Source organism: Lytechinus pictus, chromosome 4 (assembly GCF_037042905.1).
Source record: "Lytechinus pictus isolate F3 Inbred chromosome 4, Lp3.0, whole genome shotgun sequence".
In the NCBI taxonomy this organism is placed as follows: Eukaryota; Metazoa; Echinodermata; class Echinoidea; order Temnopleuroida; family Toxopneustidae; genus Lytechinus; species Lytechinus pictus.
The window spans coordinates 23,936,871-23,951,044 of NC_087248.1; the positions used below are offsets into that span (position 1 = coordinate 23,936,871).

Here is a 14,174-nt window from a genome sequence, read left to right on the forward strand (position 1 = left end):
AGTCAAATAAACTCTGAATAAGAGCAAAACAGAGAATACGTCTTACTTTTTTATCCATACAACTTTGATACCTGTACAGAAATTTCAAACGGGCATTCGCCTTTTTTACGATTGATTCTACTAAAGATGAAAATGAGAGGGAGCTGGTCAGCTCAATGCCTAAATACTTTACAGATTCTTTCCCCTGAATTATTTTATTATCGTATGTCACTTTAAATTCAAATGACGTTTTATAACTACGTTTAGAACAAAACAGAATGCTCTCGGTTTTGCCTAAGTTTAATGATAATCTATTATCAGTCATCCAATCGACACATGTAGACAGCTGTTCGCTTAGTTTTTCCTCAACAAATTTTGGGTTGGAATTTGAACAAAGTAGTACGCTATCATCTGCATACAATAATAATTGACAGTCAGCTTTTATACCAATAGACATGTCATTGATATAAGTTGAAAATAGAATTGGGCCTAAAATACTTCCCTGTGGAACTGCACACGTTATAGGCATCATTTGGGAACGAATATCGCGAAGAGCCACTACTTGATGTCGATTCGACAAGTGGATTTGAACCATACTACAGTAGCCTGGTTAAAACCCATTATTTATCTTTTTTCAATAAGATGCCATGATTAATTCTATCAAACGCTTTTTGAAGATCTAAACCAGCCACATGATGTATTTGCAATTAAATAATATATATTAGTGAGGTTTGCATACAAGAATTTAATTTTTATCCGATTTGTAATGGATCTCTATATATCTACATTTTATGTAAATGTAATGATATATAACAGAGAGTGACGAAAAAGGATCTTGAGACGAAATAGTTTTATAACCTATCACCTTTTATTTCATAATATCGTTCAAGTTACATAATTATAATGCTGAAATATAACATAGGACACTATAAACGTGATATAAGCAATTACACAACAAATACTATAATCAGAACACTACAAATAATTATACTGCAAAATAATGTTATCCCATATGCTATCAATCGATACATGTTTTTAACATTCTAGATAAATACTTATACTAAGCGCAGCGATTCAAGCTCAACATGATATTTTTCAACAGTGGAATATTCATGTGCTTTATGCATTTATTGGAAAATATGCGAAAAAATCGAATTCATTTTTCCGTTCCTGCATGACATAACAATATACACAGTATGACCATCAGAAAAGTAAAGGTAATCAATTTGATATGAAAGACGTATTATAATTTACCATCAATGGTATAAGAAACATACATGCATGCATTTATTATTGCTTTCACACCGAGGTACGATCGCTGAGTATGGTCGCAGCGACCGTACCCAGCGACCAACTCGCTTGTGACGTTACAATGAATGAATATGGCATTTCGATCGGTCACTGATTACGTTGAAATGCTTTCAAATCATGAACGAAGTAGTACGCTATCATCTGCATACAATAATAATTGACAGTCAGCTTTTATACAAATAGACATGTCATTGATATAAGTTGAAAATAGAATTGGGCCTAAAATACATCCCTATGGAACTCCACACGTTATAGGCATCATTTGGGAACGAATATCGCGAAGAGCCACTACTTGATGTCGATTCGACAAGTGGATTTGAACCATACTACAGTAGCCTGGTTAAAACCCATTATTTATCTTTTTTCAATAAGATGCCATGATTAATTCTATCAAATGCTTTTTGAAGATCTAAACCAGCCACATGATGTATTTGCAATTAAATAATATATATTAGTGAGGTTCGCATACAGGAATTTAATTTTTATCCGGTTTGTATTGGATCTATATATATCTACATTTTCTGTCAATGTAATGATATATAAGAGAGAGTGCCGAAAAAGGATCTTGAGACAAAATAGTTTTATAACCTATCACCTTTTATTTCATAATATCGTTCAAGTTACATAATTATAATGCTGAAATATAACATAGGACACTATAAACGTGATATAAGCAATTACACAACAAATACTATAATCAGAACACTACAAATAATTATACTGCAAAATAATGTTATCCCATATGCTATCAATCGATACATGTTTTTAACATTCTAGATAAGTACTTATACTAAGCGCAGTGATTCAAGCTCAACATGATATTTTTCAACAGTGGAATATTAATGTGCTTTATGCATTTATTGGAAAATATGCGAAAAAATCGAATTCATTTTTCCGTTCCTGCATGACATAACAATATACACAGTATGACCATCAGAAAAGTAAAGGTATCAATTTTATTTGAAAAGACGTATTATAATTTACCATCAATGGTATAAGAAACATACATGCATGCATTTATTACTGCTTTCACACCGAGGTACGATCGCTGAGTATGGTCGCAGCGACCAACTCGCTTGTGACGTCACAATGGATGAATATGGCATTTCGATCGGTCACTGATTACGTTGAAATGCTTTCAAATCATGAACAAAGTAGTACGCTATCATCTGCATACAATAATAATTGACAGCTTTTATACAAATAGACATGTCATTGATATAAGTTGAAAATAGAATTGGGCCTAAAATACATCCATGTGGAACTCCACACGTTATAGGCATCATTTGGGAACGAATATCGCGAATAGCCACTACTTGATGTCGATTCGACAAGTGGGTTTAAACCATATTACAGTAGCCTGGTTAAAACCCATTATTTATTTTTTTCAATAAGATGCCATGATTAATTGTATCAAATGCTTTTTGAAGATCTAAACCAGCCACATGATGTATTCGCAATTAAATAATATATCTTACTGAGGTTTGCATACAGGAATTTATTTTTATCCGGTTTGTATTGGATCTCTATATATCTACATTTTCTGTCAATGTAATGATATATAACAGAAAGTGCCGAAAAAGGATCTTGAGACGAAATAGTTTTATAACCTTTAACCTTTTATTTCATAATATCGTTCAAGTTACATAATTATAAATTACGAAATATAACATAGGACACTATAAACGTAATATAAGCAACTACACAACAAATACTATAATCAGAACACTACAAATAATTCTACTGCAAAAAATGTTATCCCATATGCGATGAATTGATACATGTTTTAACATTCTATAGATAAGTACTTATACTAAGCGCAGCGATTCAAGCTCAACATGATTTTTTCAACAATGTAATATATGTATTAATGCGCTTTATGCATTTATTGGAAAATATGCGAAATCTAATTCATTTTCCGTTCCTGCATGACATAACAATATACACAGTATATGGCCATCAGAAAAGTAAAAGCAATCAATTTTACATGAAAAGACGTATTATAATTTACCATCAATGGTATAAGAAACAAACAAGCAGCGGTATGACACTATATGCTTGAGAAGATGTCACACTTTCAAAAATATAAAACAAATAAGAAAATGCCTAGAAAATCACACGAGCTAATGACAGTATAGAAAAAACAAACAACCAAATCATTGTGTTATACAGTTGTAATTACAAATATGTAGATAATACATGTATGTGAGGCGGTTACTTGAAATCATATCAATCTTTTAGCTTAAAACATACAGTACAACAACTATTACGGTTATGGGAGAGAATTACGTATTGATTACTGCTTTCACACCGAGGTACGATCGCTGATTATGGTCGCAGCGACCGTACCCAGCGACCAACTCGCTTGTGACGTCACAATGGATGAATATGGCATTTCGATCGGTTACTGATTACGTTGAAATGCTTTCAAATCATGAACAAAGTAGTACGCTATCATCTGCATACAATAATAATTGACAGTCAGCTTTTATACAAATAGACATGTCATTGATATAAGTTGAAAATAGAATTGGGCCTAAAATACTTCCCTGTGGAACTCCACACGTTATAGGCATCATTTGGGAACGAATATCGCGAAGAGCCACTAATTGATGTCGATTCGACAAGTGGATTTGAACCATACTACAGTAGCCTGGTTAAAACCCACTATTTATCTTTTTTTCAATAAGATGCCATGATTAATTATATCAAATGCTTTTTGAAGATCTAAACCAGCCACATGATGTATTTGCAATTGAATAATATATATTAGTGAGGTTTGCATACAAGAATTTAATTTTTATCCGGTTTGTATTGGATCTCTATATATCTACATTTTCTGTCAATGTAATGATATATAACAGAGAGTGCCGAAAAAGGATCTTGAGACGAAATAGTTCTATAACCTATCACCTTTTATTTCATAATATCGTTCAAGTTACATAATTATAAATTACGAAACATAACATAGGACACTATAAACGTAATATAAGCAACTACACAACAAATACTATAATCAGAACACTACAAATAATTCTACCGCAAAAAATGTTATCCCATATGCTATGAATTGATACATGTTTTAACATTCTATAGATAAGTACTTATACTAAGCGCAGCGATTCAAGCTCAACATGATTTTTTCAACAATGTAATATATGTATTAATGCGCTTTATGCATTTATTGGAAAATATGCGAAATCTAATTCATTTTCCGTTCCTGCATGACATAACAATATACACAGTATATGGCCATCAGAAAAGTAAAAGCAATCAATTTTACATGAAAAGACGTATTATAATTTACCATCAATGGTATAAGAAACAAACATGCAGCGGTATGACACTATATGCTTGAGAAGATGTCACACTTTCAAATATATAAAACAAATAAGAAAATGCCTAGAAAAGCACACGAGCTAATGACAGTATAGAAAAAACAAACAACCAAACCATTGTGTTATACAGTTGTAATTACAAATATGTAGAAAATACATGTATGTGAGGCAGATAATTGAAATCATATCAATCTTTTAGCTTAAAACATACAGTACAACAACTATTACGGTTATGGGAGAGAATAACGTATTTATTACTGCTTTCACACCAGAGGTACGATTGGTGATTATGGTCGCAGCGACCGTACCCAGCGACCAACTCGCTTGTGACGTCACAATGGATATGGCATTTCGATCGGTTACTGATTACGTTGAAATGCTTTCAAATCATGAACAAAGTAGTACGCTATCATCTGCATACAATAATAATTGACAGTCAGCTTTTATACAAATAGACATGTCATTGATATAAGTTGAAAATAGAATTGGGCCTAAAATACTTCCCTGTGGAACTCCACACGTTATAGGCATCATTTGGGAACGAATATCGCGAATAGCCACTACTTAATGTCGATTCGACAAGTGGATTAGAACCATACTACAGTAGCCTGGTTTAAACCCATTATTTATCTTTTTCAATAAGATGCCATGATTAATTGTATCAAATGCTTTTTGAAGATCTAAACCAGCCACATGATGTATTCGCAATTAAATAATATATATTAGTGAGGTTTGCATACAGGAATTTATTTTTATCCGGTTTGTATTAGATTTCTATATATCTATATTTCCTATCCATGTAATGATAACAGGGAGCACCGAAAAAGGATTTTGAGACGAAATAGTTTTTATAACCTATAACCTTTTATTTCATAATATCGTTCAAGTTACATAATTATAAATTACGAAATATAACATAGGACACTATAAACGTAATATAAGCAACTACACAACAAATACTATAATCAGAACACTACAAATAATTGTACTGCAAAATAATGTTATCCCATATATGATATGAATTGATACATGTAAGTACTTATACAAAGCGCAGCGATTAAAGCTCAACGTGATTTTTTTCAACAATGTAATATATGTATTAATGCGCTTTATGCATTCATTGGAAAATATGCGAAATCGAATTCATTTTTCCGTTCCTGCATGACATAACAATATACACAGTATGACCATCAGAAAATTAAAGGTAATCAATTTTACATGAAAAGACGTATTATATTTTAACATCAATGGTATAAGAAACAAACATGCAGCGGTATGACACTATATGCTTGAGAAGATGCACACTTTCAAAAATATAAAACAAATAAGAAAATGCCTAGAAAAGCACACGAGCTAATGACAGTATAGAAAAAACAAACAACCAAACCATTGTGTTATACAGTTATAATTACAAATATGTAGATAATACATGTATGTGAGGCGGTTACTTGAAATCATATCAATCTTTTAGCTTAAAACATACAGTACAACAACTATTACGGTTATGGGAGAGAATTACGTATTGATTACTGCTTTCACACCGAGGTACGATCGCTGGGTATGGTCGCAGCGACCGTACCCAGCGACCAACTCGCTTGTGACGTCACAATGGATGAATATGGCATTTCGATCGGTCGCTGAGTACAATGTGCTTTCACATCAAGCTTGCATCGGTCGCGATCGGTCACTGAAGTACCTCTCCGACCGTACTCAGCGATCATACCTTGGTGTGAACGCATAGCGTTTAACCGCACTTTTGAAGGAACGCACTGATAATAGATTCGATAAAGAATACCAAACATCTGGATCATGATAATGTCTGATATATTTGTGAGCCAACAGCGTGCAAAGAGTTATACAATTGCATATTAAATGCTTTTCTTGTGTGATGTTGGTGTGGATAACATTATTTTATTTAAATATAGTGGAAAGGCAACAGTTTGGCATTACATCAAATTTAAAAGGGGGAAGTCTGAAGGAAATGGACTGTTCTTAACAAAAGGGTCCTGCACATACGTAAAACAATTATAAGATAGACAAATAAAATACAAAACATATGAAATCTGAATGACATGAGATTGAAAAAGAACCAGTATTAGGATTCGGCAGGAAACAACGGGTTTTTTTTTTTTTATAGGTATGCAATCTATTTGGAGGTTACGTACATTTTTATAATTGATATCATCAACATTCAGACACTGTATAAAGAGAGCGCGTGTGTACATGATCAGGGTAACAAACTCCAGCACAAAATTCTCCTTTGGTAACAGTGGAATTACATTTGTGACACTCCATGATGTTGCCCGAAGAATATTGCAACATGACATATAAGGTAAAGTAAGGGTATTGTACAAAATGAACATCATGATAATTATAATTACAAGTAATGAATTTGATTACTACAATACCAAGTAAAAACATTTTCATCACTCAATATTACTTTTGTGGAGTAAAACTTTTGAATCAGACGTTTTTTAAGCCTGAAATAATGAAAGGCGTGTAGCTCTATCATAAAACCTCCGTTCATGTAATCTTAAATTGTTGTTTTCAACTTATTTTATCTTGTGTTCCACTCAAGATGAACCTAAAGGGATGGTCCAGGCTGGAGATATTTATATCTCAATAAATAGAGTAAAGTTCACAGAGCTAAGTGCTGAAAATTTTATCAAAATCGGATAACAAATAACTAAGTTATTGAATGTAAAAGATTTGCATTATTCCGGTGAAACAGTTCTAGGTATGTCTTAACTAATTAGGTAGGCTGATGTCATATCCCCATTTGTTCCTTTGTATTTTAGTATTTGAAATTAGGTTTATTCAATATTGTTCTACCAAGAACTAAAAAAATTGGATTGATAACTGATTAAGTACATTAGTTATTTATTGCCGCAACTTAATTCATCATAATGCAGACACATCTTTTACACATGTAAGAGAAAATGAAACATTTATGATTTTATGTAATAACATAAGAAAATGGAAAGTGGGGATGTGACATCATCAGCCCACCTAACGAATATTCATGACGGACCATGTGCACATAACTGTTTTCCCAAAATATTGATAAAACCTTAAAATTCAATAACTTCGTTATTTGTTATCCGATTTTGATTAAATTTTTAAACATTTTGCTCTGTGAATTTTACTCTTTTTATTTGAATATAACTATTTTCAGCCCGGACCATCCCTTTAACAATAAAATATTCAAACTATTTTAAGAAAAAGAAATAATTTTGTTGATTTTGAATGATGCAGAGTAGGTAAAGTAACTGATCAAAGGCGTCCGCCATTTTGATATTATTGTTGCTTATATAGGGTACACATAAGTTAATTCATTCACTCAGAATGGATATCAATTAAATGCATTAATTATCCACTTATCCTTACCACAATCAAAGCATGATAATACTGAGATAAAATCTTGGGAAACTCTGTGTGCAATTATTTTCAAGATTAAGTATGATTTTTGTTCTTGACATAATATGCACATGTATAATACCGCATACATAATTATGATATCAATTATATAACATAACCTACTGTAAAAAAAAAAAAACGACGAGCATAGCAAAGCATTAGATTTCGTAGAAATTCTAATGCTATGCTATGATAATTTGTTACTTCGATTATTTTAGTATGAGCCATTTAGCTACGTTATTTACAATACATATACATCCCGATTTCATGCCTCATCAAAACGGACTAATGAACATAGTAAAATGCAAAGTGTACATAATGAGATTTCAATTGCAGATAAAAAACAATAATTATACTATAGGCACCATTTACATTACATGTTTCTAAGTAATGCATCTCGTTAGCCTACTGCTTTCTGGACCCCGTCTTCAAAGAGTTACGATTGAACTAATCAATCATAACTCTATGGAAATTCATCAGTGTCATAATTTTTTTTCTACAGGAAATTTGCAAAATGTACTTTGTAAGCAAAGAGCAGCACACGGAATTTTCAAGTAAACAATGAATGCATGAATATATACACAACAAAAAAGTAAGTCCCCCCTTAAACAAACATCAATAATTTCCGAACCAATGCGAGTGTTTAATATATTTTTTTCATGAGCGTGTAGGTAATTTTATAAGCTACCCTCTGAGCAAATGTTATGGACGTATTTTACGTCATGCCTCAGCGAGCACCGTCAGAAGGCAAAAATGTCACTTTTCAAAAGTCACAAGCCAAATATCATGACTTTGATTCCATTTTATTGGAACTAATTCCACATTCTCATCATGAAAAATAGTCAGAAGGCTTGTAAAAGGTACTTTCTAAAAGACGATACAACTTTTTTGGCTAAATTTCACGGTTGAATAAACACAAGTCCAAATTTGCTATAATTTGATTTTTTACACATTTCTTTCAATAAAAATGATAGAATATGATGACAGTTATTTTTGGAAAGAGTATCTTCAACAATATTCATCGTTTCTCGGTTCAATGAACATTTATTTGAAAACAAAATATACGATTTCAAATATCATAGGCAAGTATTCATAACTTTTTCGTTATGTTTATGACCAATTAATATGCTTCAATGATTCAAAGGCGTTTAATTAAACATTCACGCTTGAATGAACATGTGAAATGTGATTAGCTCTTTTTTACGTTATTGGAAAAAATGCAATTTGTAACTATGGATATCTGTCACAATCACTGGCGTAAATCCGTGTTGATGGGTGGGGGGGATGACTGAAATATTTTGGAATTTTTTTGCAATCATGTTTTTAGATATGCAAGGAATTGTCATTGATATGTCCACAGTGGCGTACCGTGGGTCACGGCAATGGGGGGGGGGGGGGGGCACCAGGAAAATTTTTGAATGACTGAGTGAGTGACCTAATAGAGACATTTTAAGGACAATGTCATTAAACGGATATGTATCTCACTCATCAAATAATGCGAGCGCGAAGCGCGAGCTGAAATTTTTTTATATTCACACCTAAAAAGGGACATTATAATCAAATTTGTGTAATCATGTAGGTACCTGTCTCGCTTAACAATGCGAGCGCGAAGCGCGAGCTAAAAACTTAGATAATTCAGACCTGAAGTGGGGCATTCTAAGTTTTCTTTGTAGGAATTAACCAGGACCATACGTATTTCATTAACCAAATGATGCGAGCGCGAAGCGCGAGCTGAAAATTTTTGATATTCAGATTAGAAGAAGGGACATTTTAAGGACTCATTTTAGGAATTCATGAAGAGCAGACATATCTCACCAATCCATGAAAAATGCGAACGTAATCACGAACAGGAAATGTTTCATATATACGAAGACCTTAACATGGGGCAATCACTTTTGAGTCATGAAAAAAAAAAAATAGCATATGTCACTACATAAAACAATGATAACTCAAGTGCTAGGAAATATATTTGGTTTATATTGACTTGAAAACGGGATGTTTTGGTACAACAGGATTATATATCTCGTTAAACAGACAATGCGAGCACCAGGAACAATTGAGACGTAGGCCCTGGGCAAATTATGTTTCATAAAGTTATGATAAAAATGTTTCTTATGTAATGTAACTTAACATAATTATAATATAATATAATATTATAATGAATAATATTTTCTTCTTTCCCACTACGTTCCTCTTCCTTTCTCCCTCTTTTCTCCTCTTCCCCCTTTCCCCGTTTTTTTTTTGGTCAGCCGATGGGGGGGATGTGCCCCCCATGTCCCCCGTAGTTACGCCACTGTATGTCCATATGGCAAATACCCCTCCAATATTATTATCTTTTTTACCCCATGATGGTTTAATGGTTTATTAGAGATTACATTAATTTTTTTTTGACATTCCATCTTAATCCCTTCTCAAAGACCCGAACATTGATGAATTTGAAGTATTTCGTTTGGAAATGGTGAACTGGCTCTTTATTTGCATTTTATGATTCAATAATATTATTTTATTTGTTAAGCAGTATTTTTGGAAGAATTTTCACCAATAAAACAATTATCTCTTGTGATTTTTTTTTTCATTTCTTTCGTAAAAAGTGGGGGGGGGGGGGATGTTTGTACAGGCCATCCCCCCTCCTCGAAAAGTGGGGGGGATATATCCCCCCATCCCCCCCGGGATTTACGCCAGTGGTCACAATCCTTGTATAGTTCATTTGATTTGATTTTTATTAAAATCCCGATGTTTAATGCATCAGTGAGCACACAATATTCGAAAATTATGCAAATGAGAAGAAAGTTCAAGGCCTTGGCCCCACTCTGTGCCGTATCGAATGGTTATTTTGGTGTGCGCGCCTTTTGGATAGTGTTACTCAGAAGCCATGTGCGAAGTTTCAAGAAATAACTGTTGGCACAAGTAACAAAAACCGTCCATGAAACAAACCCTCATTTCATATTTTGTTAAAATTTTGACTTCCTCTCTCATAGACTTGTGTACATTATGGGTGCAAATGTTTAAGAATAAGTAACCCCTTATTCAATATGGTGGAACTTTTTTTTCAAGGCTGTCTTTAGCAATGTCATTTGGCAGTAATGTTTATCAACTAATGGGCAGAATTCTGTGCAAATATGAAATCGATTTGTTTCTTTATGGATGAGTGAGCACGCATCAGAGTGGGAAAATGGGTATTTTCAATGTCACAGACTTTATACTGCATAAGTGTATTATTTTCCTAACAATTTCTCATGATCAGTTTAATTTATGGACAAATCAGTGGTGGATCCATAATTTTAAAATGGTGGGGGGCCTATATTCGGGGGAGCCACCAACATTTTCAAATTTTAACATGATCTAACAAGTTGTAGAGGATACTACCATAAGCCCCTATGATGATACGTCTCAATACAGGGGCAGCGGAACGGTTTTCAAAGAGGGGGGGGGGGGGGGGTTGACCATGCAAAAAATCACAATCGTATGGTCATTATTACATTTTGTACATGCTTTTGGAAAGAGTAGGGGGGGGGGGCTGCCCCCCCGGCTTCCGCGGCCCCTGCGATATTGTGCTCACTCAACCATGAACATACGATATCAAAATTGTGTGTGGAGTGGCTAAATGATGGATAGTAAAACAGCATAACACCATCAATTTCACCTAAAACAACTTTTGCCCAACTTTGTATTTGCACAATCTGAAAAACGACTCTTGTGACTTAAAAAAATGGTCATTTTTAATTCAATCTCGAATTACTCATGCATGACTCATTCGATAAATCTCATTTTCCCCCAGGAGTTGCCTAATGAGAGTAGAAAACCACCTACGAAATATCATATCTCAAAATTATATCTCAAAATCCGTTCAAAAGTTACAGCAATTTGATTTAGGGGGGGACTTACTTTTTTTTGTTGTGTATATATCCTATCCACTGGTAGTAAACAATATTCAAGCCTCGAATTCCAACGTTATTCTTTATTGTTTAACAGTGCCATTTTAACACACGAGTCTATGGGAAATGTTTCACGCATGTGATACCTGGTGCAGATCTATTTTATTTTTGTTCTAAATATCAGTTCTATTATCTATTACCTTTCAGTTCTATTGAGGCCATATACCACCCTCTTTAGCTGCATTGTGTTTTCGAAAGCTTCCCAGTATTAGGGTAATGGCCAGGTCGGTCTCTTGACCATTGGACGAGTGAGTACGAGAGCAGCTATATCAGTAACAGCACTGTAAAACTTTTGAATTGCTAAATTGAAACAGTAATTGTTGCCATAAATCTCAGCTCATATATCTCGTCGGATGGCCTACATCATCTTCAATGGCAGATCTTGGACGCTGCTATCCCCACATTTCGCTATGAGAAAATGAAAATGGAAAGATCAAAGAATATTTAGCAAGTAGATATTCGTTTTATTTCAGGCACAATACAAAGCAATGTCACTCAGATACAAATTAACGGATGGTAATTACTCTATAAAATTACATTATCAGTGACTGTAATGAGATAATATGATTGTAATTGAAAAAAGCAGCATATGAAAATTAAAAGGAAGGGTCCCATACACACAAATGTGTGTAAAGTATCTATTCCCATTGAATGTTTAAACAAGAAATTGTGTATTCAACATCATATATGCGTATACTGTATATGAAAGAAAAAGAAAGAGAAATCATGTGGGCGGACAGAATGGAAAATAGTGAGATTGACGTACACTACTTTCAATTAAACACCCGGGCTCCGTTGCATAGAATTAACTATTATAGTAACTCTGCCATCCAATGGTAACTCTCATGGAATCCTTAATTCTGATTGGCTGTTGAGCTTTGTTACCATGGTAGTAAAATCTATATGTTAAAAGTTACCACAATAGCAATTGTTATGAACCGGGCCCTGATGCAGGCTCAGTCACACAGAGAGAAGACGAAACGAAACAAGATATACATGGCAGAACATGATACGGGGCCTTTTCACACGTGAATCTTGATTCATCATTGTAATGATGATTGCTATTGTAATCGTGACTGTGATTAGCGTTCGTGATTCTAATCATGTTCTAGTTTGGTTTCACACGTGCTGAATATTCGTCATTAGTCTTATTTCTCACTGGAATCATTCAAATTACGATTTTTTTAACCATGTGAAAGGGTGGTCAGTCCAGTAAAATACATTAAAAAAAGTAGGATATAAATGCATTTTTTTGCTGGGAATGAAAGTTGGGGGACACCGATTCAAAATCAGAATGCCATTTCCCCCCTTGAGCAATTTTGTTAATCAACGTTTTAAGCCACCCAACTTTAGTTACACAGGGTCAAATTCAAGGTCATAAAAGGTCATTTTGAGACAATACTGGCCATTCCCAATAGCTGAAAAGCATCAGATAATAATGAAAAATGTGTTTTTGTTTGGTATCAAACAAAAGCACACACGATGGTCATAAACTTAACAAAAAAACACTGTGCAGTTTTATTTCATGTAGGAAAATTGGTGATATGATACCAAGCTTATGTTACATGTTTTGATTAAAGTCTTGTTACATTGCCTGACGTCATTTGGCCTACCATACTGCATTTTGGGTGATCTTGTCATGTATTTAATCTCCTGTAACTTTTATAATTGCATTTTACTTGCCACAAGCTTAAATTAGTTACCAAACACGTTAGGTTTATTCTATAAAGTATAACTTTCTGTCATAATTACTTATAGGCCATAATGTGAAAAGTGGGCGTGGTTCGTGACGTCAGAAATAGAAATTGCCAAAGGGTGAGGAGGTAGAACTCGTCACATCCTAAATATACACACCCTCAACTAAACATGAGATATTCCACATCGTATGTTGCATTAATTACATTTGTGGCCCAGTTTGACCTTTTTTATAACCTTAAAATGGCCTTTAATTGTCCTGGAAAACTAAATGCCGAGTGATTCATGTATGTGGATTTTATTTTGAATTTCGTTTAATTCGATATCAAACATGGTAACTTTATTCCGCTAAATAATTAAGAGGAATGTAAGAAAGCTGGTGTGGTTTATGGCGTCACAAAATAGAATTCCACAAGATGACAAAGTAGCAACGGTCGGATTCTTGATATGCAACACCCTCAACTTAACTTTTACCAATATATTCACATAATATCCAACT

At 33.7% G+C, this 14,174-nt stretch overlaps 1 protein-coding gene across 1 annotated transcript in view; it reads right to left on the reverse strand.

Annotated features, from left to right (window-relative positions):
- Window positions 1–10,288: 10,288 nt before the first annotated feature.
- Window positions 10,289–14,174, reverse strand: part of LOC129259306 (uncharacterized) — a 36,547-nt gene continuing 32,661 nt past the window's right edge. The window contains exon 17 of the mRNA XM_064098996.1: window positions 10,289–12,388. Coding sequence (XP_063955066.1) covers window positions 12,373–12,388 — 16 coding nt within the window. The 3' untranslated portion in view covers window positions 10,289–12,372. The remainder of the gene's footprint in view (window positions 12,389–14,174) is intronic.